The sequence below is a fragment of the Phlebotomus papatasi genome, chromosome 1 (assembly GCF_024763615.1).
Source record: "Phlebotomus papatasi isolate M1 chromosome 1, Ppap_2.1, whole genome shotgun sequence".
Taxonomy (NCBI): domain Eukaryota; kingdom Metazoa; phylum Arthropoda; class Insecta; order Diptera; family Psychodidae; genus Phlebotomus; species Phlebotomus papatasi.
In genome coordinates this window covers 98,447,350-98,467,854 of record NC_077222.1, presented here as the reverse complement: position 1 = coordinate 98,467,854, position 20,505 = coordinate 98,447,350, and the positions used below count along the sequence as shown (strand labels likewise).

Below are 20,505 nucleotides of genomic sequence, written 5' to 3'. Positions count from 1 at the left end.
TTAAAGATGTTTCATTCGTATTTGAAGGTATTAAAACCAATTCCACGAATTCCTTGTTTGGAATCTTCTCGCTCTTGGGCCATCCGTGTCACTGGTGTCACTCACTAATTGCTTGTAGTATACTGCTCAAGCTCACCTGGAATTATATCTGGATTATTATCCCATTCACGTCGCTGCAGCAATAACACCACGAGGCATCCCGTTCAAGTCCACACTTTATTCTTCTTCTTCTTCTCATACAATACAGTAGACTCTCTCAAATTCGGGCATATAGGACCGAAATGTCAGCCGAATTAGACAGAAATTCGGGCGACATGTGCATATAGATAATGAGTTTACACACTCATATATAACGTAAATTGCATGAAAATCCCTCAATAATGCAAAATCACATCAAAACAAAGACAAACCATGCCAAATTTGAGCATATTCGATTCATTTGATAATCATAATCAAACTTGAAAAATGACAACAAACTTTTTTCAAATGTAACCGCTGCCCGAATTTAAAAGTAGCACGATCTTAAAAGAGCCGAATTTGCGAGAGTCTACTGTACAACCCGGGAAACCTTACAACTACAGTAGACTCTCGCAAATTCGGCTCTTTTAAGATCGGGCTACTTTTTAATTCGGGCAGCGGTTACATTTGAAAAAAGTTTGTTGTCATTTTTCAAGTTTGATTATGATTATCAAATGAATCAAATATGCTCAAATTTAGCATGGTTTGTCTTAGTTTTGATGTGATTTTGCATTATTGAGGGATTTTCATGCAATTTACGATATATATCAGTGTGTAAACTCAATATCTATATGCACATGTCGCCCGAATTTCTATGTAATTCGGCTGACATTTCGGTCCCATATGCCCGAATTTGAGAGAGTCTACTGTACTTATCTACAGTAGACTCTCTCAAATTCCGGCATATGGGACCGAAATGTCAGCCGAATTAAACAGAAATTCGGGCGACAAACTTTTTGAAATGCAACGATTTTTTATTCATGTGCCTATAGATATTGAGTTTACACACCCATATATAACGTAAATTGCATGAAAATCCCTCAATAATACAAAATCACATCAAAACTAAGACAAACCATGCTAAATTTGAGCATATTTGATTCATTTGATAATCATAATCAAACTTGAAAAGTGACAACAAACTTTTTTCAAATGTAACCGCTGCCAGAATTAAAAAGTAACCCGATCTTAAAAGAGCCGAATTTGCGAGAGTCTACTGTATATATATATATACACTCGACTCTTCGTTATCCGGCTGACTTGGGGACAAAATGACATTTAGGTTTTTTGAATGATCAACGGTTTTCCTATTTTGTGCTGTGTGAATTTATTTTCTGTCTGACAAAGAACAAGAGAATTTTCTTCATGATATGCTTATGTTTCATTTTTTATCACAATTATGTATTGAAAACTTTGATACAATAATAATAATACTTTAATTCACTCTGGAGAAACTTCATGTCTAGTAAAAGTAATTTTGAATACATCAACCGCCAGTGTTTAGCAGCTGTCACCCGGATAACGAAGTGCCGGATAACGAAGAGTTGAGTGTACAATATTTACATTATGTACATAACATTGCTCATGTGCGTTCCCATTTTATGACTGTGGAGGATTTACCCAAATCCCAAATGAATCACAATGATTGCCTGATTAATTCCTGATCTATTACTGCAACTCACTTCCAGCAAACCTGCACAAATCAAAGATAATGTGAGGTTAGGTTGATTGCCTTTCTATAGAACTCCACGTGTACATACAGTACACTCTCGCTAATTCGGCTCTTTTAAGATCGGTCTACTTCAAGGTCTACTTTTTAATTTGGGCGGCAGTTAAATTCGAAAAAAGTTTGTTGACATTTTTCAAGTTTGATTATGATTATCAAATGAAGCAAATATGCTCAAATTTGTCATGATTTGTCTTAGCTTTGATGTGATTTTGCATTATTAAGAGATGTTCATGAAATTTATAATAGCAATGAGCATATAAACTCAGTATGGGTAATCAGATGAACAAAGAATCGTTACATTTCAAACAATTTGCTGCCCGAATTTCTCTATAATTCGGTTGACATTTCGGTCCTAAATGCCCGAATTTGAGAGAGTCTACTGTACACTTTACTTCGCGCGAAATTCGTTTTACGGCCAAATTATTGAAAAGAAATCCTCTGCGGGAATGTAAATGTTCTCGATGCATAATGCCATTTTGAGCGTATTTTTTTTGTCTCGAAAAATGTGCATAATCCCGGGACCCGGGACTGAGTGTACAGTAGGGGAAAGCATGCTACCTTCGAACGTCTCAAGCTTCGACAACTTAATTTTTTTTCTATGTTTTTAATGGATTTGACCGATTCGACCCATGGATCTTTTCAGGAATTTTTTAATGTATTAAAATTCTTAACAAAAAACTTATGTGGATGCTCCCGTTAACCCTTTAACGACGAGACACTTTTTACGGACCGAAAATCAACAATAAAAATTTAACCGATAAATAATATCTATGAAACGTCTTATAGGTCTTATATCGGAAAATCCATCAGAATGTGATTCGGTGCACTTTTCACCTCTACGAGCGATAGGGACAAAAATAGCCTAAAAATTTAAGTAATTTTTCTGACTATACTAATGAATAATAATTTGAGTTTGAGTATTGTAGTTTCTTTATCCAAAACTATGTTGCTTAAAAAATTGGAAGTATAAGAAATAATTAAAACAATTTTTCAATATGAGAATTTCAAAATTCTTCATTTTTAAGCTTAAAAATTTACTAGTAATAGCTGGAGACTTGCAAAAAATATCCTAGATTCATTCAATCTTCTACTTTACAATTACGTACAAACATAAGGAAAAAGACCTTAAGGTATAGTCAAAAAAAATTATTTTTTTATGGGACACCGGTGTTCCAATCGTCCTTAAAGGGTGAAAAGAACGAAGTTACTTGCAATATCAGTGACTTCTCCAATGCTCCTCGATTCCCGGAATGATTGCTTTCCTTTTTCAAATGTTGGTAGCACTGGAGTTTATTTGTTTTTAGAGTGGACGGAAGAATGGAAAACAAAACAGAGCAGCCTGAAATTGCAGATAATCCGGCAAAAGGAGTAGCCAAAGAAACACATCCTACTGAAATGGAAGAACAAGAACCTGACCAGGATCAGAAGGAAGTCCTGCTGGATGATATTGATATTGCTTATATAAAGAAGAACGAATTAAAAGTAGGACGACAGGCTGATGATATCAATATTAGGCTAGTAAATCTAGTAAAGGAGCATCCTTGCATCTACAACCGAGATCATCCAAGATATACCGATGCTAATTACAAGTATGAGTGCTGGGACAAGATTGCGAACACCCTCAAGAGGAAACGTAAGTAAAGACAAAATGCTACTCTGGATCCGGGGTACAAAAAGATTCACTTTTTTCCAGGAGGAGAATGTAAGAAGAAATTCTTGTCCCTGTACCAAAAATTTGGCAACACTTACGTGATGATACGTAAGCCGGAATTGGTGAAGCAGGGATTCCCGAAAAAGAAATTTGTCTACTACGAGGAAATGATATTCCTCAAGAAACATTTTGAACTAAGTTTGGTAGAGAATCGTGTGAAGAAACTTGTGAATTCATGGAAAAAAAATGATCGAGATCTGCTGGCTAAGCAGAAGGCTAAAGCGCTTAAGGAACAGGAAAAGAGGAAGGAAGAACAGTCTAAATTGCAACTTATGGCTTCTCAAAGGCCTCAATTCCAGAATTCCAAGCCTGATTTCTACCGAAGACCTCCGGAAAATCGACCATCTTACCCACAAAATGAGATCATGCCAAGAAATAACATACCAATGCCAGGACCTTCTGCACCACAATTCTTTCAGACAATATCCACGATATCGACTACACAGAATTTTCCAGGCCCGGGAATGATGCCACAGGTGCCACAGCCTCCCTTTAGGCAGCAGGATTATGCCGAAGATAAACCACCGGCTTCGAACAACCGAGAAAACACTGCAACGGATGATTCCCACGTGGATTTCTTCTTCAAGAGTGTAGCTCAGCAAGTGAAGAAGTCAAATATCTCTGACAAGAACTTCCTGGACCTGCAGTCAACCATTCTTTCAGCTCTTACGTACAAATTATCATACGTTTACGATAAATAAATTCCTCCAAACCCAATGTTTCATGGATGTTTCATGAAATTTTGAGATCTCTATGTTGGCAATACTTTCATCTTTCAGTGAAAAAAATGGAAAGTGAAGAGAACGCAGAGATTTGCAAATCAACCGGTTCTACGGTAAATCCAGAGGAAGTACATGAATCAATTAAGGTGGAAGCGCAAGAAAATATAGATGACACTCCAAAGGTCATCTCACCGATCCCCGAAAATCTGAATGGCAATCAGAACGGCATGGAACAAATATCCCAAGTTGGAAACATGACTGAGAAAGCCGAGAAAGTTGAAGTGCAGCAAGAAGTAGACAAGGATTCTTTTGGAAAGAACAGAGAAAATGATGAAGAGAATACAAATTTGCCAGTCAAATCAACTTATAATGTACAGAGCGCGCAGAGCACGCATGATTTCAATATTCAAGTTATAAGATCAGTGAAGGAGTATCCTTGTTTGTATGATCGAGCTAATGAAGACTTCAACAATCCTGGAAAGAAGGATGAAGCTTGGAATAGCATAGCAGACAAGTTGAAGAAGAACGGTAAGTCCTTCCTAAGAATCTTATATTTCTTATTTCCTTCAATTAAAATTAAATTGTCGAAAGCCTTCACAAAAACCGCTTTTTTGATTGCTCGATCTCTTAAGACCTAGCGCTATATATTGCAATCATCTGAATTTTAAAAACTATTAAATTTTAAATAGAGATAAAAATTTAAAGTGGATTATTTATATTGTGCATTTTAATTAAATTTTGCAAATTTGATATTTTCCAAAAAATAAATAAATAAATAAAAAGCTTAAAACAAAAATTATATTAATAATGAGGAGAGGCTACCAATTATCTCATTCAGTCAATGCACTAGTAGAAATAGGATAGAATGTTCATATTTTGGAAATAGATGGCGTTGGCACACCTTTTCAATTGAGTGAAATTCAATCTATTGAAAAACCTCTTTCTCTTTCAAATTGAAATCAGATGTAGCTGTCCCTTTCTGTCAAATGAAAATTGAAATTCCAATTGTCATTTGACAGAACGAGACAAATATATCTTATTTTAATTTAAAAGAGTAAGAAGTAAATTTTCAATCGATTGAATTTCACTCAATTGAAAAGGTGTGTCAGCGCCATTACAAATTGATAAATGATTTTTTTTTAACAAAAAATTGTCTAATATAGTCGTTGTCAAACACACATCTTAACGGTCACTGAATTTAAACTCTTTTCATTAATTTAATTCATTATCGCTCCGGCAAACCCTTTAGATGAGGAAAATTTCAAAACGCAAAATTCACATCCCTTTCTTTCTTAAAAGTTTTGCATATATCTATCTTACTCTTTCGTACTCTTCTTTTTCTTTTTAACATTACATTAAATTCAATTCAATTCTGAAAGAGTAGGATAGACTTATGCAAATATTTTGAGGAAGAAATGAACGCGAATTTTGATTTCATGAAATTTTACCGATCTAAAAAGTGTGCCGGGGTCATTACAAACTCTATTGATTTATATAAAGTAACTATTCAAGAAAAAAATTGGTAGCCAGAATTCAAATATTAAGCAAGAGGACATTCCCTACGTTAGTTCGAGCAAAAAGTGCAATAAAGCCGCGTTACTTAACCTCACTTTTGATTCCTAGAGCCTTGACCAGGGTGCGGGGTCTCTGTGCCGAGAGCTCACACTAATCAGCTATCGCGAACTATACCTTTGTCGACGGGGTTGCCTTGTTCAACTCCCCTCGTTCGTTCTTCTTCTTCGTTCTTTTTTTTTCCTCTAATTTTCTGATTTGGTGTTTTTTTCTCTTAAATCAGAGGTGTGCAAGAACCGTTTGAAACCAAATAAACGTCAAAATAAGTTTGTTCAGGTGCGTTTTGACCATTGACGTACAAGTTTCATTTGACGTTTGTTCGGTTTCAAACGGTTCTTGCACACCTTTAAATAAATAAATGAAAAAAACTGCATAACTTTCCGTGAAGAGAGAGAACAACGACAATATGTATTTCTATCTCTGTTTAAGAAAAAGAAATAATAATGGATGTTCCGAACTTCCCGCGCGGGACGGCCTAAAGTTCCTATGTGGTCACCATTATGATTATTGTACTAGTTGCTCTTCGTGAACGAATTGTTCCTCACTTAATGTTTGTGGGTGATTAATAAAATGATTCAAGAAAACGGCATATCAGTAATTTGCTCTTACGATCAAACTCTTTAATTTATCCAAAACTCATTCTATACGTAAAGATAGAAAGACAAAAATGCAGTTTTTCTATGAAGATTCGGTACTCCCTGTCACTCCTCTCCAGTATATGTTTTTTTTTTAAGAATGCATAAAATATATAGCAAAGTTATACTAAATTGCTTTACAGTCAACGAATGTCGCGAAAGATATGAATCCCTCTTTCGACGCTTCGCTGAAACCCACGTAATGCTTGAGAATCCGAATGTACTCGAACAGGGTTTGCTTAAGGAAAAATTTATTCACTATGAAGACATGCTATTCGCTAAGGCAGCAATTGATATGGAAGAATGCAGTAAGGCATTTGTTGAATCTCCCAATCAGGAAAAGTCTACGGGAGAAAAGAGATTAAGGGAAGATGAGGAAGAGTTGTCATTTCAAACTAATTCAAAATTTCAGAAACTCGAATCTGTGCAATTTACATTTGACGAGCCAGGTTGCAAGAAAAAAGATTTTAAATTCACTATGCAGCTAATTCATGCTGCAAAGCAATGTCCATCAATATATAAAAATTGTCCTTCTTACTCGTCCAAAGCACAGAGAGAAGATTGGGCAAACATTGCCAGGAAATTGAATAAAAGTGTCAAGAAGTGCCGAATGGCATATGATTCTCTCTACCAGAAATTCACCAATAATTATATAGCGATGATTTGTCCAGAAATAAGGGCACCGAGAAAAAGTTTTCCTTATTATAAACATATGAGATTTCTCGAGCCTTATTTACCTATAGAGAAAGTAAAGCAAAAAGTGATTAAAAGCTTGGGATTAAAGCCGGAGTATCAGCAGAATTATTTCGAAATGCAAAATATCTATGATACTGGGCCGGTTTTATTAAACACGTTTCAACCAAATTCTGAAATGCAAGGAGATTCTCAATCTGTGCAAATACCAGAAAGCTCCTCTCAGAATGCCGCATCTGATGCATTAATTGATAAATCTGAAGATTCTCAGCACAAGAATGAAAATACAGATATGGAAAATGTAAATACTGAGAAGTCTGAAGTAGGAAGCAAGAAACTTCCTACTATACGGGTCATTTCGGCCGCATCAGAGAAATCAGAGAACGTTCCCATGGAGCGTGCAGATTTCAATGTACAACTCATAAGAAATGTCAAAGAGTATCCTTGCATTTGGGATCAAGCCCATCCGCATTTTGGCAATTTTACAGTTCAGTATCAAGCCTGGTGTGAAATTTCAAAGCGAATTGGTTCGATACCACAGGAATGTCATCAAACCTTCATTGCTCTCTACGCTAAATTTGCCCAAATCTATACAAAATTGAAAGATTCTGAGTTAGATAAGAAAGACTTTCCAAGAGATGAGTTTCCGTACTACGAAGAGATGATGTTTCTTAATTATCAACAGCGTATCCAGGAGTTGAAATTTAATCCGAATTTTAATTATCCGAGACCAGTGCGTTATCCTCTGATATACTCTCACATCAATGCCCAAACAAAGCAACCACGAAGACTTATGAGAAGTCATCAAAGACAATTGCAATATAGCATTGATAATAGGCCTAATAGTACGATGACACAGCAATCCAGTGTGAATCAGCAAATCGAGACTACTCTGCAAACGTTCCAACTCAAATTGAACGACATAACGGCAACCCTTGACGAGAAAACTAAAACAACTGAGGCAACCAAGCCAAAAGAAACATCTGATGCAATCGAAACAACCGAGCCAACCGAAACATCTGAAACTATCAAGACAACAGATGATACAACACAAGCATGGGCGATGGACACACAAAACCAAGAACAGAACACTGAACAGTCGGAACACCCAGTCACACAAGAAAATCAAATGGAAACTGAGAAAAATGAAGCAATGGATGCAACAGTTTCTACTGAAAACAATAAAAACTCAAAAAACAATGAGGAAGAACTAGAGGATTCTGATGCCGATCCGGTAGATATTGCATTAAGAACTGAATTTCTCACTGACCACGAGTTCAACAAACAACTAATAAAGACTGTAAAGGAGTACCCCTGCATTTATGGCAAAGGCTATTTGGTCAATTTTCCCAATAAGTTTCACGCTTGGGTCAAAATTGCTGAAAAATTAAAGAGGAAACGTTAGTAACTCATTTTTTTTACTAAGTCTCCTAATCCCTAACAACTAATTCTTTCATATCCTGTAGGTGATGAATGTCAGAAGATTTTTGAATCACTCAGCCTGAAATTTGCTCAAACCCACGCGATGCGACAAGATCAGGAACTTGTAAGAAGGGGTTTCCCTAAACAACCATTCCCCTACTATAAGGATTTGATGTACCTAAAGGATTTCTTGAGTATGGACGATGCAAAGAAGCAAGTGGAGCTTATGACTCGTCCACCTCCGGTTCATCATCGATTTGGACAGCCAAAGTTTGATCTCACGAATCAACAGAATGCTTTTTTTCCACAGCAGCAACATCCAAATCCTATAAATCCAGCTCCAGGACCTCCAAAATCAAAATTTTTTGGACCAAATCAACAAACTGCTTTTAGCCCACAGCAGCAATACACAAATCCTATAAATCCAGCTTCACGACCTCCAAAACCACAATTTTTTGGACCAAATCCCGCCAATTTAGCCGCTTGGAATCAGTTTCTTCAGCAACCACCTGGGAACTTCCAACAACCTGCTGCATTTAGTCATACGGCAACGAAGGATTCTTTTATCAACATTCAGAACAACCTGCATATAGATTTCTTCTTCATGTGCTTGTGCCAGCAGGTAAAGAGAACGAATATGTCTGATAAAGATTTTGTAGAGCTACAGATTGCCGTAATGAATGCGCTATCTAACACAGTTTCTAAGCGTAAAAATTGAATTTCTCAAAAGAAAAAAAGTATAGTGGTACTCTTATCTTTCCTATGATTTTGAGCTGTTCTCAGCTCGTTTTATATTCTTCCAATATTGAATTGAAAATGAAAGGCTGAATTTGCAATTTGTGAAATGAATTTGGTAAATACTGAAATTGAAATGTTATTATGATGAAATATGAAGATGGAGTTCGTGAAATTACTGAAATATACGTTACAAAGTGAATTTATTATAACATTGTATGTAAATTATTCTTAATTAAATACATAAAGAAACCTCAGACTTGAGAAGTATACTTTTTATTTGAAAACGAAATAGAATAAGAGGATTTACCGAGTGTACACCAAATTTTAAAACGTATATAAGTAAGCAATCAGAAACATTTGGGAACGAACTATTTTGCTCCCCTGAATGAGAACTTGGCCATATGCGTGCGTGTTTGACGAGCTCCTTCCCCGTGGAAATGAACCAGCTGAAAAAGTTTGCGGTTTCAGCATATTTTTGCTGAATCGATCAGCAAAAATGTGCTGACCGGTCTGCGTCCGCCGAAGAAAAGTGAGTAATAATCGTAATAGTGAATAGTGAACAGAGTGAAAAATGGTGAATAAAAAATGAAAATTGCTTACTGTAATCCTGAAATATGTGACCTCAATTCTGAGATCAAGAATAAGATAAGATCAACAAAATTTCAAGATTTTGGTTATTCTGAAATCAAAAAATTAAGATCAAAATGTCAAATCTGTCAAATACCTTGGTATCTTGAAATTCCAGACACAAACCGTGTCGATATCAATATTTGCAAATCTGAAACTAATATTTTAAGATTTCAAAACGCCAAATTTCTTCTTTTGTTGAAATAATCCCAATAAGCAATAACCTCTTGGAAGTGCTTGGAGTTTTCGAACTTTTCAAGATAACTAATAATTTGAAGTTCATATGGAAATCGCTCTCGATGAGGAACATTTTTATAAGGGAGGGGTTTAAAAAGAAAATAACTATGAAAAATACAGCGCTTGAACAAGTTTGGTTTGCTCTCAAGAGTTAGTGGCCTGTATTTATTTTTATCAATTGGATTCACGCGTGGCGGCCTACAAGGACTTGAATAATTTTGACGATGACTGATTATTCAATAAATGTGGAGCTCAGAGGCAAAATGACACATATCCTATGCTTTAGCCATAGGATATATTTTGCCTCTGAGCTCCGCAAATAATTGTCTGATTCAATGCATTGATGAACCTTAAAATATATAACCAACATTTTAATTCATTTCTTTGAACAAGATAATTCAGTTCGACTTCTATTTGCTTCCATCAACCTCAAGCTATTTCACGACTTTACAATCTGTAATTTAATTAATAAGCTTTAAATAGGTTTTTAACATGAGAAATATCCTAACTTACGCAAATTCCTTTCCAAAAAGAATTCTATAACTCCACGTCACGCCACGCTTTCTACAAAAAGACTGACATGTGCCGGAAGAGGGGGTTATAATAAATTTTCAAATTTTTTTGCCACCCAGCGAGCACACTTAGCTGAAAAAAGTAGCGTTTTCAGCATATTTTTGCTGAATCGATTAGCAAAAATTTGCTGACTGATCAGCAATTCTCGAAGAAAAAGTGCTAACCAAATATATGGAAATGACACTGAATCGCCAATTTTGTTTCAAGGTTAGCAGAATTCAGCTGAAAATACGTATGTTTTCAGCTGAATTGCGATCTGTTAGCATTGGTGCTCGCTGGGCAGTTGGTGCTCGCATTTCCAACACGTACCACAAGTCATTTCCCTAATTTAATGGCGAAATTTCAACAAATTCAACAGAGAAATGAAGATATTTGTCAGAAAAGACGTTTTGTTAAGTGTGGAACATCTTGAAATCTTGGTTCTTAGCTAAGACAATTTAAGTTCTATAAATACTTCGCGTCAGAATATGAAGTCTTGATTTTGGAAATATTTAACATCTTGAAAATTTGATTTGATCTTGGTCTCAGAATTGAAACCATTGTTAGTAAAAGGAAAATTAAAAAAGTACCGGAGCATTTTCATATTTTATTTACTAAAATGATTTTTTTTATCTATCAAATTTGAGTTTTTTACTTTAAAAAATTTGCGAATTTAAGTCTCTGGCATACCTTTTAGACCAGGAAATTTTTATGGAATCAAATCTTTCTCTCTCAAGTCTATCTCAGAATTCGCATTCAAAATTCGATTGAACTAAATTTAATTTTGTGTGATATTCAAAAGACGAAGAAAAAAAGTCCGAAGAGTAGGATAAACATATGCATAACTTTATAAAAAATGGAGTTGTGAATTTCGATTATATGAGATTTCCTTATCTAAAAGTTGTGATAGATGAGCCATTTATTTTTTTTTTTTTTCATTTAAAATTAAAAGGCTTTCTCTCATTCTATATTGACTGCCGAGATTATATTTCTCTTTTACACGATTCAGATTGAAAAATCAAAATTTTACTTTATGACTCCGGCACACCTTTTAGATCAGGAAAAATTCATGAAGTCAAAATCCACATCCTTTCCTTTCTTAGGTTCTGCATATTGTCTATCCTACTTTTTCGTACTCTTCTTTTTACACCAAATTAAATTTACTTTAGTTCAATTTTGAGTCAGAAAGAATAGAATAGATTTATGTGAGCATTTTGAGAAAGACAAGGACGCGAATTTTGATTTCATGAAATTTTACCGATCTAGAAGGTATGCTGGAGGTATTACAATCAAATTTGCATTCGTTTTAGAGTTGCATATGCGCTCTGGAGTGGCTTTAAAAAAAATCTCCTCTACCATAAGCTAATCTGAACTTACCACCTTCTTTCGATGCCCTCTCGAATAAATACAGTATACTCTCGCAAATTCGGCTCTTTTAAGATCGGGCTACTTTTTAATTCGGGCAGCGGTTACATTTGAAAAAAGTTTGTTGACATTTTTCAAATTTTGGTTATGATTATCAAATGAATCAAATGCTCAAATTTGGCATGGTTTGTCTTAGTTTTGATGTGATTTTGCATTATTGAGGGATTTTCATGCAATTTACGTTATATATGAGTGTGTAAACTCAATATCTATATGCACATGAATAAAAAATCGTTGCATTTCAATAAGTTTGTCGCCCGAATTTCTGTCTAATTCGGCTGACATTTCGATCCCATATGCCCGAATTTGAGAGTCTACTGTAACGTATGGCTCACATAAGAATCTTACCGAAAATAAGCTAAAATATCCTAACCCGGCAATTTGATATAGAAAGGTGGTAGCACTGATTGTCATCAATTGTTTACAAAAAAAAATGTCTGTACCTGTTCCGTGGGGTCAAGAAGAAACGAGGAAATTTGAGCAGAATCTAATTGATTACGTGAGAGCCTATCCTTGTTTGTATGACCGGAAGGATCCCAAGTTTAATGATTCCAAGATTAGAAACCAAATGTGGAAGGTGGTGGCCAGTAAATGCGATAGTACAAGTGAGGTTCCTTTTCCCATCTTTTTTTGTATTTATTTTTAAATTTTAATTATTTCCAGTCACTCAATGCAAAAAGAGATTTTCGAGACTTATCAGTAGATTCCTGCAAATCCATGAACAAATATTGGCTGGATCTATAAGTCTCCAAAATGGCAAAAGGCAATTTCCGTACTACGATTCTATGCAGTATGCCACAGCTTTCTTCCAATTTGGTGAACTCATGCAGGATCCTGATGATCACCAGGATCCAGAATATGAAGATGACCCAATGAGTGAGAGATTTAGTCAAGATCGCAATTCGTATGATTCATCGTCTTACTCCCAGAATTATGGACAACCTGGTCCTCAAATGGGAAGAAACTTTCCTGATAGATTTTCTTCATTTGGACCTCCACCAAACAATCTATACCCTCAGGGCAATCCCTCAGCATCCTTCTCAAGACCAACGCAATTCAATCCCAGTGGGATGGGTGGAAGCATGGGAATGGGTATGGGCAGCAACCTGAACAACAGTGTGAACGGGATGAATTTTTCCAATAATAACTTCAACAGCAACAATATGAACAGAATGGACTTTATGAATGATCGACGTCCTCAGAATATGCCCCAGAATCCACAAGAGAGGAATTCAAACATGCATCAGCAGCCAGGAAGGAATTATGATGATTCCGGAGCTGAGCGAGATTGGTCCCATGTGGATTTTTTCTTCAGAGGCATCTCACAGCAAGTCAAGAGAGCTCATTTAAATGGAGAAGAATTTCTGGATTTGCAGGCAACAATTCTCAATGTATTGTCAAGCAAGTTGCCCTCATATAAATAAAAAGATTAAAAAAAAAAACTAGATTTTGAGCATTTTGCGAAGTCTTTTTGCTTTGTTCCCAGATGTTTTTAAAAATTACCGATTCGTTCGCTGCAAACTTCACTCAGTATTATTGATTCGGAAAATATGATTTCTGCAGAAGAATTGGAATTTGAAAAGGAACTCATCCAGAACATCAAGGAACATCCCTGTTTGTATGACAAGGACAATGCAAGCTTTCAGGATGTTAAATATAAGAATGAAAAGTGGAAAATTGTGGGAGAAAATTGCAAAAAAGACAGTAAGTTTTAGAAAATAAAAAATTGAGGTTAGGTCTACCATGTTTATTTTGATTTCCAGAGACTGAATGCAAAACGAAATTCCTGCACCTCATGAGACTATTTAAGCCGCTTTTTGAAGATGTTCTCAATGAAAAAATAACTCCAGAAATGGCACAAAGCATTTTTCCGCACTACAACTCGATGAGCTATGCCAAGGCCTTTATGTATTCCCAGGATTCGCAGGATGAATCGGAAACCAGCAATAGCACAACTCCGTCCCTTCCGGAAGCTCCTGTATCGAGACCTCCTGTCTTCTACTCAATTTCTCTATTCGATAAGAACTCTCCTGAATTGTCAGCTGCTCCTGATCCCCCAATTTTCCCATCACGCAATCATTCTCGAACAGTTTTTAGCTTTGCAACAAATGCTACTCCAGCTCCAGCTACTCCCAGTCCAGCTCCAGTTACGCCCAGTCCGGTTCCAGTTACTCCCAGTCCCATTCCAGTTACGCCCAGTTCAGCTCCAGTTACTTTCAGTCCGGTTCCAGTTACTCCCAGTCCGGTTTCAATTACGCCGAGTCCGGTTCCAGTTACTCCCAGTCCAGCTCCAGCTACTCCCAGTCCGGTTCCAGTTACGCCCAGTTCAGATCCAGTTACTTTCAGTCCAGCTCCAGTTACTCTCAGTCCAACTCCAACTATTCCCAGTCCCCAAACTAATTCAAACGTCTCTTCACAACCTTTCTTTAAATCGGTAGAAGCACGTCCAGCTCCTTCGGTTCCTTGTCATCCACCTCCTTCACAGAAGCCTCCAGTCCCTCCAGCCAATGACCCGGACAAATCCCATATCGATTTCTTCTTCAAAGGCGTTTGTGAGCAAGTCAAAAGGGCAGATTTGTCCAGCACAGAATTTCTTGAATTTCAAAAGACTGTCCTCAATATCTTGGCATCGAGGATGCCAATCTCACAGTAAACAATTGAAACTTTCTTGTCCCAAGAGAAATGGATTATTAATAAAATAATAAAATATTAAACATTTTTTTAAGTCTTTTACAGCTCAAATAAAATAATTTTTGAAAAGCCCCTAAATGTATGCAAATATTTTTCACGCGGTAAATTCGAAATGCAATTTCTTATGGCTCCGGCACACCTTTTAGATCAGGAAAATTTCATGAAGTCGAAATTCGAAACCCTTTCTTTCTCACAAGTTTTGTATATGACTATTTCATTCTTTCGCATAAATTCGATTGAGCTAGATTAAATTTGGAGTGATGTTTAAGAGAAGAAGAAGAGTGCGAGGGAATGAGATAGACATATGCAAAAGAAGTGAGAAAGAAAGGGATGCGAATTTCGACTTCGTGAAAATATCCTGATCTAAAAGGTGTGCCGGAGCCATTATGAACGGTTGGCGCTGTTGGCGCTGAAAATTGGCTGAAAAATGACGTCGAAATTTTCTTGCATACATCACGGCATCTCCGTAACTTATTCCAAAGACCTCTCCTGTGGATATGCAATTTTACTGTGTCACTGGAGTTAATTCTCGGGGTTTTTTTTATCAGTCCCGAAAAATTCTTTCAAAGCGGGACTCCCTGGTGCACTCAGTCCCGGCATTAAGTACTTCTGGATTATGCATAGCTGTAATTTTTTACTTTTTTCTGATTTCTTTAAGTACGAGTAAGTCAAAAATTGGGGGTCGGAAAAATCCATTTTGTTTTTTACTTTTTAGAATAAAACAACTTTAGAAGGCCATAGGATAAATCTCACCGGTGACCCAATTGTCCCTAACCCTTTAAGGACGAGAAGGTTAAAAATCGGGGGTCAGAAAAAGTCACTTTTTCTGTCTTTTTAGAACAAAACATACCTTTAGCTTTAGACGGCCGTAGGAAAAATTTCATTTTTGGGTTATCGGTGATTCAATCGTCCTTATAACTTAGATTAGATACTTAATTGAAAAATCTTCTTTTTAAAAATAGCGCCCCTAACGGTGGTTTTATGAGCTTTCGATGTTAGAAGGGGAAGTGGTGTTTCACGAGAGCTTTCCAAAAAGCCCTCACTTTTTAAATTCTGACAATTAGAACCGGAGTTATGGCCGTTTTAAGAAAATTTTTTTGGACCCTTATAGCTCGGGTCAGGGGGGTCAGGGGACCTTAAGTTTGGTATTGATGGAAAGCCTTAAGGTTGAAAAATCTTACGTATGAGTATTGTACTTTTTATTTCCAAAAGGGCTTTGCTTAAAAAAAATTAGAAGTATAAAAAATAAATTAAATCTATTATGAATTTGAGAATTTCAAAATTCGCCATTTTTGAGCTTAAATATTTACTACATAGCAAATAGCTAAAGACTTGTAAAAAATATTCTAGATTCATTCAACCTTCTACTTTACAATTATGTACAGACATAAGAAAAAAATAACTTTAGGTGTTCAGGAAAAAATATTTTCTTTATGGGACACCGGTGTTCCAATCGTCCTTAAAGGGTTAATCCCTAATTTTTCGCCAAACGTACGACTTATTTCGGAACGGAGGGAGTATTAAATACATAATGAAAATCATGAAAATCATGATTATAAATTCTACGATGTTGATAATTTTAAAGAAAATAATATTTCAAGTTCAACCCACCCGGCAAATTCTGCAGAAATTCGTCAGATTTGAATTCTTATCTGCCGAAAATTCTACAGAATTTATCGAGGAATTTCTGCAGAATTTTGTTCTATCGGTGGATCCGATAGTTGTATGAAAATTCTGCAGAATTTTCGGCATTTCCATTTTCAAATCTGACGAATTTTTGCAGAATTCTGCAGAAATAGCCGAGTGGGTTCTGTCTGAATGAATTTTCTGACTGAAATTAAAAGTTGTCATTTTTTTTAAATCTCTTCTGGATCAATTTTCAAATTCTAGATTTTGTGATCATATATAGGCAATTTATTTAAATCGATATAGATTGATCGGTCACCGGTGACCAAACAAAATTTCTTATGACCATCTGTAATCTAAAAAGTTTTTGCTCCTAAAAATCAGAAAAAAAATTATTTTTTCTAATCCCCGATTTTGGCCCTCTTCCCTTGCCCCTAAAATTTTTTTGCAATTAAATTTTTTTTTTTTTATTTTTGCCTCGGCCTAAAAATTCTGAAATCTATTTAAAAAAAACCGTTGGGATCGGTAAAGTTCGTTTTTTCAATCTCCATTTGAATTATCGGTTCAAAAATCTCTTCCGGAAATGTCATTTATGTGTCATTCTGCCATATTAAAAATTTTCTTTCACCCATTTTCATCAGTAATTTTGGTAATATTTGATACTTTCACAATTTTCCTGAAAGAATCATGAGACGCAAATCCGAGATTCATAAACACTTTGACGCATCTCAAGACAAAGTTCGCTGTATCTATTGCAATTACGTTATTATAAAAAATGCCACAAGGATGACAGAGCATCTGCAGAAATGTGAACAGTGTCCAGAGGTTGTTAGATATTCAGAGTTTCTCAATAGGCCGAAAACAAAAGTGGAAAATAGTAAGTATCCTTTTTGGCGGAATGAGCGCACACCCGGTACATTCCTAATCTCTTATCAGTTGGAAGAAGGAGGTGGATGTTTTTGGTGAGGAAAAATGGGGAGTGAAAGCTTGAGGATAAATGGGAAAGGGCGAAAAGGGGCTTCCAACTGGCTTGTTTTTATTAGCTAAGTCCTTTTCATTTACCAGATACCATTGAATATTCTCCATCTACAGTCAAAGTGGACGAACCAGGACCAGATTTCTCAGAGATCAATGACTGGACGGTGTTCTCCAATGATGATTCCAATGATATGATAAGAACAATGACCCCTCCGCCACCGGGAAAGAGACTGAAACCAGAGGATAAGAGCCAGAATCCATTCATTGAGATGGAAGATACCCACATTGATTACTTCTTCAAGAGTATGTCCCTGCAGGTGAAGACAGCAAATATCTCTCAGCAGAACTTTATAGACTTGCAGATTGCTTTTCTCAATCTATTTGCGTCCAAGGTAAGGGAGTACAAATCATAATTCGCGTAAGCTCTAATTTAAATCACTCCCCCGGAGTTCGGTTTGATTTTTATTTTCAAACTAAAGTTCTATTTTGTAAGATTTCCGATAACAAAATCAATAATAAAATTATTTTGCAATTTAGATGTGTCATAATAAGCAAAGTATTCTAAAAAAAATTATGCTGTGTAGCGAACGTTTTGTAGAATATATTGTAGGGTCTATCACCAATTTTGTGTACTTTTTCGTTTAAGTAAGAAATAAATTATAGGATTTACAGAAACAATTCTTTTTTTTTGCTTTTTTTCTGAAAAAATGGAAAAATAATTAAAATTTTGACAGAAATTACCGGTTATTTTTCAAATCAGTAAAACATAGAATGTCGATGAGTTTTTGGCGGTCTCTTTTGAGGTTATGTATTGCCAAAACAAAAGTTTTTTGCTGTGCAGGAATTTCAGAAAAACTGGAGAAATAGATTAAAATTCCAGTGTAAATCCCTAGGGAATGCTAAGTAGACCTTCCCTGATCAAACCAATCAAACAAATACTAAAAATGTCTCGAAGGAGGGCTGCAACGAAGAAGGGAATGGAAGAGTCAGAAGAATCCCTGCCAACGACCTCAGCACAAGTTCAGAAAGAAGTTGAAAAGTCCCAGGAAGATGTCAAAGTAAAAGTGTCCAAGTGGGAGCCGGATAATTGGAGGGATACCTTGGAAAATCTCAGGGAAATGAGGAAGGATTTCAAAGCTCCTGTCGACACAATGGGATGCAGCAAGTGCTGCGATGATGAAGCAGATGAGAAAACCAAGAGATTCTGGGCTCTGGTATCTCTCATGCTGTCCAGTCAGACTAAGGATCAGGTACAGACGAGAAATTTAGAGGCGATTTTGTGAGAAATTGCAATTTATTTCGATGATTTAGGTGACATTTGATGCGATGTCCAGACTCAAGAAAGAGGGATTGCTACCGGAGAATCTCATCAAGTGGGAGACGAAGAAACTGGAAGAACTTCTTGTGCCAGTGTCCTTCTACAGGGTAAGCACATTTTCAGTAATTCCCGGTGCAATTTCAGCCTGAATTTTAGTGTTTGACTGAGAAGCTTGAGAAGGAGTAATCTGAGACAGATTTCTCCTCACTGAAGACAGCTTTGTCGATTTTGCTCATGGGACTGCCCACATGCTGCAACCAATCTTTCCTGGAAATGCAGCAAAATTGCTAATTAATCTCCTTTCTGAAGAAAATCCGTCTTCATCCTCACATTTTCCTAATTTGATCAGGAGATCCCTCCATGATTCCTTTTACCGTTCCGGCAGTAGTGTTCATACACCATCCCCTCAGTCCCAATTGACTAGCTTGTTTGTGGGTGTGCTACCGAACAAAAACCCTCCTTTAAATATAAAAATCCTTCAGAACTTACTTGAAAATTTACCCAATTTACCTTCCTGAAGAAGACACCTGAAATCATCAAGAAAACCAAGTTTTGCTTAAGAAATCCTTAACTTTCCTACTTAAATTTACCTTGAACAATCCCAAATACTTCAAATTCACAGGATATTATTCCTGCCATCCTCTCCTTCGCCTCCTTATTGATTTCCAGTAGCTATGTGATGCTTGTTTGAGAAGTTTGCTTGGATTCCCTCTGTAAACAATTTGACAGAACCATCTAACCTCCAAATCCGAATAAAATTTCCAGAACAAGGCAAAATTCCTCAAACAAACATCTCAGATTCTCGTGGACAAATACAACTCAGACATTCCCAACACTGTGAACGAGTTGATGAAACTTCCAGGAGTTGGTCCCAAGATGGCTCATATTTGCATGAATGTTGCCTGGGGCGTAGTGTCAGGCATTGGCGTGGACACTCACGTCCATCGGATCACCAATCGCTTAAAGTGGACCAGGAAGCCCACAAAAGATCCCGAAAAGACACGGATTGCCCTCGAGGAGTGGCTTCCGTTTGAACTCTGGGATGAAATTAATTTGATTCTGGTGGGATTTGGCCAGACCATATGTACCCCAGTCTCTCCAAAGTGCGATGCATGTGCAAATAATGCAATTTGTCCATCAGCCAATGTGAAGAAGCCCAAATCAAAGGGCAAAAAATAATTTGTTTTGAGTATTTTTGGTATTTTGAGGTCTTAAGGGATTTGAAATAAATGCAACAGAATTTAATCGATTGGTTTGGTAATTGGCTAAATTCTATGTTTCTTTCGTGGGATTTTTACTCAAGTTAGATTTCACTGATATTGCAATCAGCCTCGAACTTGAATTTCTATTGAGGTAATTCTAATGAGGTAATTTGGAACCATTTACAATTTGGGACAAATTTGGACAAAGAGAAAACAGAGACGGCGAAAGAGAAGAAAAAGACGATTGAGAATAAAAGGAAAAGCTTATCTTCCTTTTAAATCTCTGAAACAGTGAGAAAATATCAAATGTCCCAAATTGTAAATGGTTCCAAATTACCTCACTTTACCCTAGTTAGGAAATTTCAAATGGCGTTTTTTTTCTAATAAAAATTGAAATGTTTTGGAACAACAGACTACTCAAAAATTCTTAAAACTTAAATAAGGGTCCCGCTTTGAATGACAATGAATTGAATGACATTTGTATGAAGTGCCTTGGAAGTTAATTTAAGACATAGGGTAAGTGTGCTAAATTTCGGCATAGTTGCATGCAAGCGCCAAAGTCTCAAGTTTGAAATGTAATATTTTTAATAGAAATTGAATTATCTTATT

General features: G+C 36.2%; 7 protein-coding genes across 8 annotated transcripts; 6 read left to right on the top strand and 1 right to left on the bottom strand.

Moving 5' to 3' along the window:
* The first annotated feature begins 3,025 nt into the window (after positions 1-3,025).
* On the top strand, positions 3,026-4,175 carry LOC129809988 (uncharacterized). The gene is made up of 2 exons (XM_055860168.1): positions 3,026-3,380; positions 3,441-4,175. Exons 1-2 carry the CDS (start codon positions 3,065-3,067, stop codon positions 4,157-4,159), a joined length of 1,035 nt encoding a protein of 344 aa, XP_055716143.1. The 5' UTR covers positions 3,026-3,064; the 3' UTR covers positions 4,160-4,175.
* A 41-nt stretch (positions 4,176-4,216) lies between these two features.
* LOC129809985 (uncharacterized) lies at positions 4,217-9,501 on the top strand. Its single transcript, XM_055860167.1, has 3 exons — positions 4,217-4,708; positions 6,531-8,480; positions 8,547-9,501. The coding sequence occupies exons 1-3, from the start codon at positions 4,246-4,248 to the stop codon at positions 9,218-9,220; spliced, it is 3,087 nt and encodes a 1,028-aa protein (XP_055716142.1). The 5' UTR covers positions 4,217-4,245; the 3' UTR covers positions 9,221-9,501.
* Positions 9,502-12,510: 3,009 nt separating this feature from the next.
* LOC129809984 (component of gems protein 1-like) lies at positions 12,511-13,523 on the top strand. Its single transcript, XM_055860166.1, has 2 exons — positions 12,511-12,686; positions 12,745-13,523. The coding sequence occupies exons 1-2, from the start codon at positions 12,515-12,517 to the stop codon at positions 13,503-13,505; spliced, it is 933 nt and encodes a 310-aa protein (XP_055716141.1). The 5' UTR covers positions 12,511-12,514; the 3' UTR covers positions 13,506-13,523.
* Positions 13,524-13,610: 87 nt separating this feature from the next.
* Positions 13,611-14,795, top strand: LOC129809983 (uncharacterized). Its single transcript, XM_055860165.1, has 2 exons — positions 13,611-13,785; positions 13,845-14,795. The coding sequence occupies exons 1-2, from the start codon at positions 13,632-13,634 to the stop codon at positions 14,732-14,734; spliced, it is 1,044 nt and encodes a 347-aa protein (XP_055716140.1). The 5' UTR covers positions 13,611-13,631; the 3' UTR covers positions 14,735-14,795.
* Positions 14,796-16,986: 2,191 nt separating this feature from the next.
* On the top strand, positions 16,987-18,054 carry LOC129809982 (uncharacterized). Of its 2 annotated transcripts, none has more exons than XM_055860163.1 (2): positions 16,987-17,275; positions 17,464-18,054. In XM_055860163.1, the coding sequence occupies exons 1-2, from the start codon at positions 17,086-17,088 to the stop codon at positions 17,787-17,789; spliced, it is 516 nt and encodes a 171-aa protein (XP_055716138.1). In that variant the 5' UTR covers positions 16,987-17,085; the 3' UTR covers positions 17,790-18,054. The 2 variants fall into 2 exon arrangements, with proteins under 2 accessions (XP_055716138.1, XP_055716139.1); XM_055860164.1 differs by having other exon boundaries at positions 16,990-17,275; positions 17,491-18,054.
* A 106-nt stretch (positions 18,055-18,160) lies between these two features.
* Positions 18,161-19,983, top strand: LOC129809980 (endonuclease III-like protein 1). Its single transcript, XM_055860161.1, has 3 exons — positions 18,161-18,626; positions 18,688-18,801; positions 19,460-19,983. Exons 1-3 carry the CDS (start codon positions 18,273-18,275, stop codon positions 19,871-19,873), a joined length of 882 nt encoding a protein of 293 aa, XP_055716136.1. The 5' UTR covers positions 18,161-18,272; the 3' UTR covers positions 19,874-19,983.
* Positions 18,652-19,419, bottom strand: LOC129809981 (acylphosphatase-2). The gene is made up of 4 exons (XM_055860162.1): positions 19,285-19,419; positions 19,205-19,221; positions 19,025-19,134; positions 18,652-18,961 (listed from the first exon to the last, which is right to left on the bottom strand). Exons 1-4 carry the CDS (start codon positions 19,331-19,333, stop codon positions 18,847-18,849), a joined length of 291 nt encoding a protein of 96 aa, XP_055716137.1. The 5' UTR covers positions 19,334-19,419; the 3' UTR covers positions 18,652-18,846.
* Positions 19,984-20,505: the final 522 nt, after the last annotated feature.

Bases quoted from the DNA above. Each gene is read 5' to 3' on its own strand.
- LOC129809984 (XM_055860166.1), top strand. From the start codon at position 12,515: ATGTCTGTACCTGTTCCGTGGGGTCAAGAAGAAACGAGGAAATTTGAG. The intron at 12,687-12,744 runs GTGAGGTTCCTT...AATTATTTCCAG, and splicing joins CAGTAAATGCGATAGTACAA to TCACTCAATGCAAAAAGAGA.
- LOC129809981 (XM_055860162.1), bottom strand. From the start codon at position 19,333: ATGGCAGGAATAATATCCTGTGAATTTGAAGTATTTGGGATTGTTCAA. The intron at 18,962-19,024 runs GTGAGGATGAAG...CTGCATTTCCAG, and splicing joins CCTGATCAAATTAGGAAAAT to GAAAGATTGGTTGCAGCATG.
- LOC129809988 (XM_055860168.1), top strand. From the start codon at position 3,065: ATGGAAAACAAAACAGAGCAGCCTGAAATTGCAGATAATCCGGCAAAA. The intron at 3,381-3,440 runs GTAAGTAAAGAC...ACTTTTTTCCAG, and splicing joins GAACACCCTCAAGAGGAAAC to GAGGAGAATGTAAGAAGAAA.
- LOC129809985 (XM_055860167.1), top strand. From the start codon at position 4,246: ATGGAAAGTGAAGAGAACGCAGAGATTTGCAAATCAACCGGTTCTACG. The intron at 4,709-6,530 runs GTAAGTCCTTCC...ATTGCTTTACAG, and splicing joins AGACAAGTTGAAGAAGAACG to TCAACGAATGTCGCGAAAGA. The intron at 8,481-8,546 runs GTTAGTAACTCA...CATATCCTGTAG, and splicing joins TGAAAAATTAAAGAGGAAAC to GTGATGAATGTCAGAAGATT.
- LOC129809980 (XM_055860161.1), top strand. From the start codon at position 18,273: ATGCTAAGTAGACCTTCCCTGATCAAACCAATCAAACAAATACTAAAA. The intron at 18,627-18,687 runs GTACAGACGAGA...TCGATGATTTAG, and splicing joins CCAGTCAGACTAAGGATCAG to GTGACATTTGATGCGATGTC. The intron at 18,802-19,459 runs GTAAGCACATTT...TAAAATTTCCAG, and splicing joins TGCCAGTGTCCTTCTACAGG to AACAAGGCAAAATTCCTCAA.
- LOC129809982 (XM_055860163.1), top strand. From the start codon at position 17,086: ATGAGACGCAAATCCGAGATTCATAAACACTTTGACGCATCTCAAGAC. The intron at 17,276-17,463 runs GTAAGTATCCTT...TTCATTTACCAG, and splicing joins GAAAACAAAAGTGGAAAATA to ATACCATTGAATATTCTCCA.
- LOC129809983 (XM_055860165.1), top strand. From the start codon at position 13,632: ATGATTTCTGCAGAAGAATTGGAATTTGAAAAGGAACTCATCCAGAAC. The intron at 13,786-13,844 runs GTAAGTTTTAGA...TTTGATTTCCAG, and splicing joins AGAAAATTGCAAAAAAGACA to AGACTGAATGCAAAACGAAA.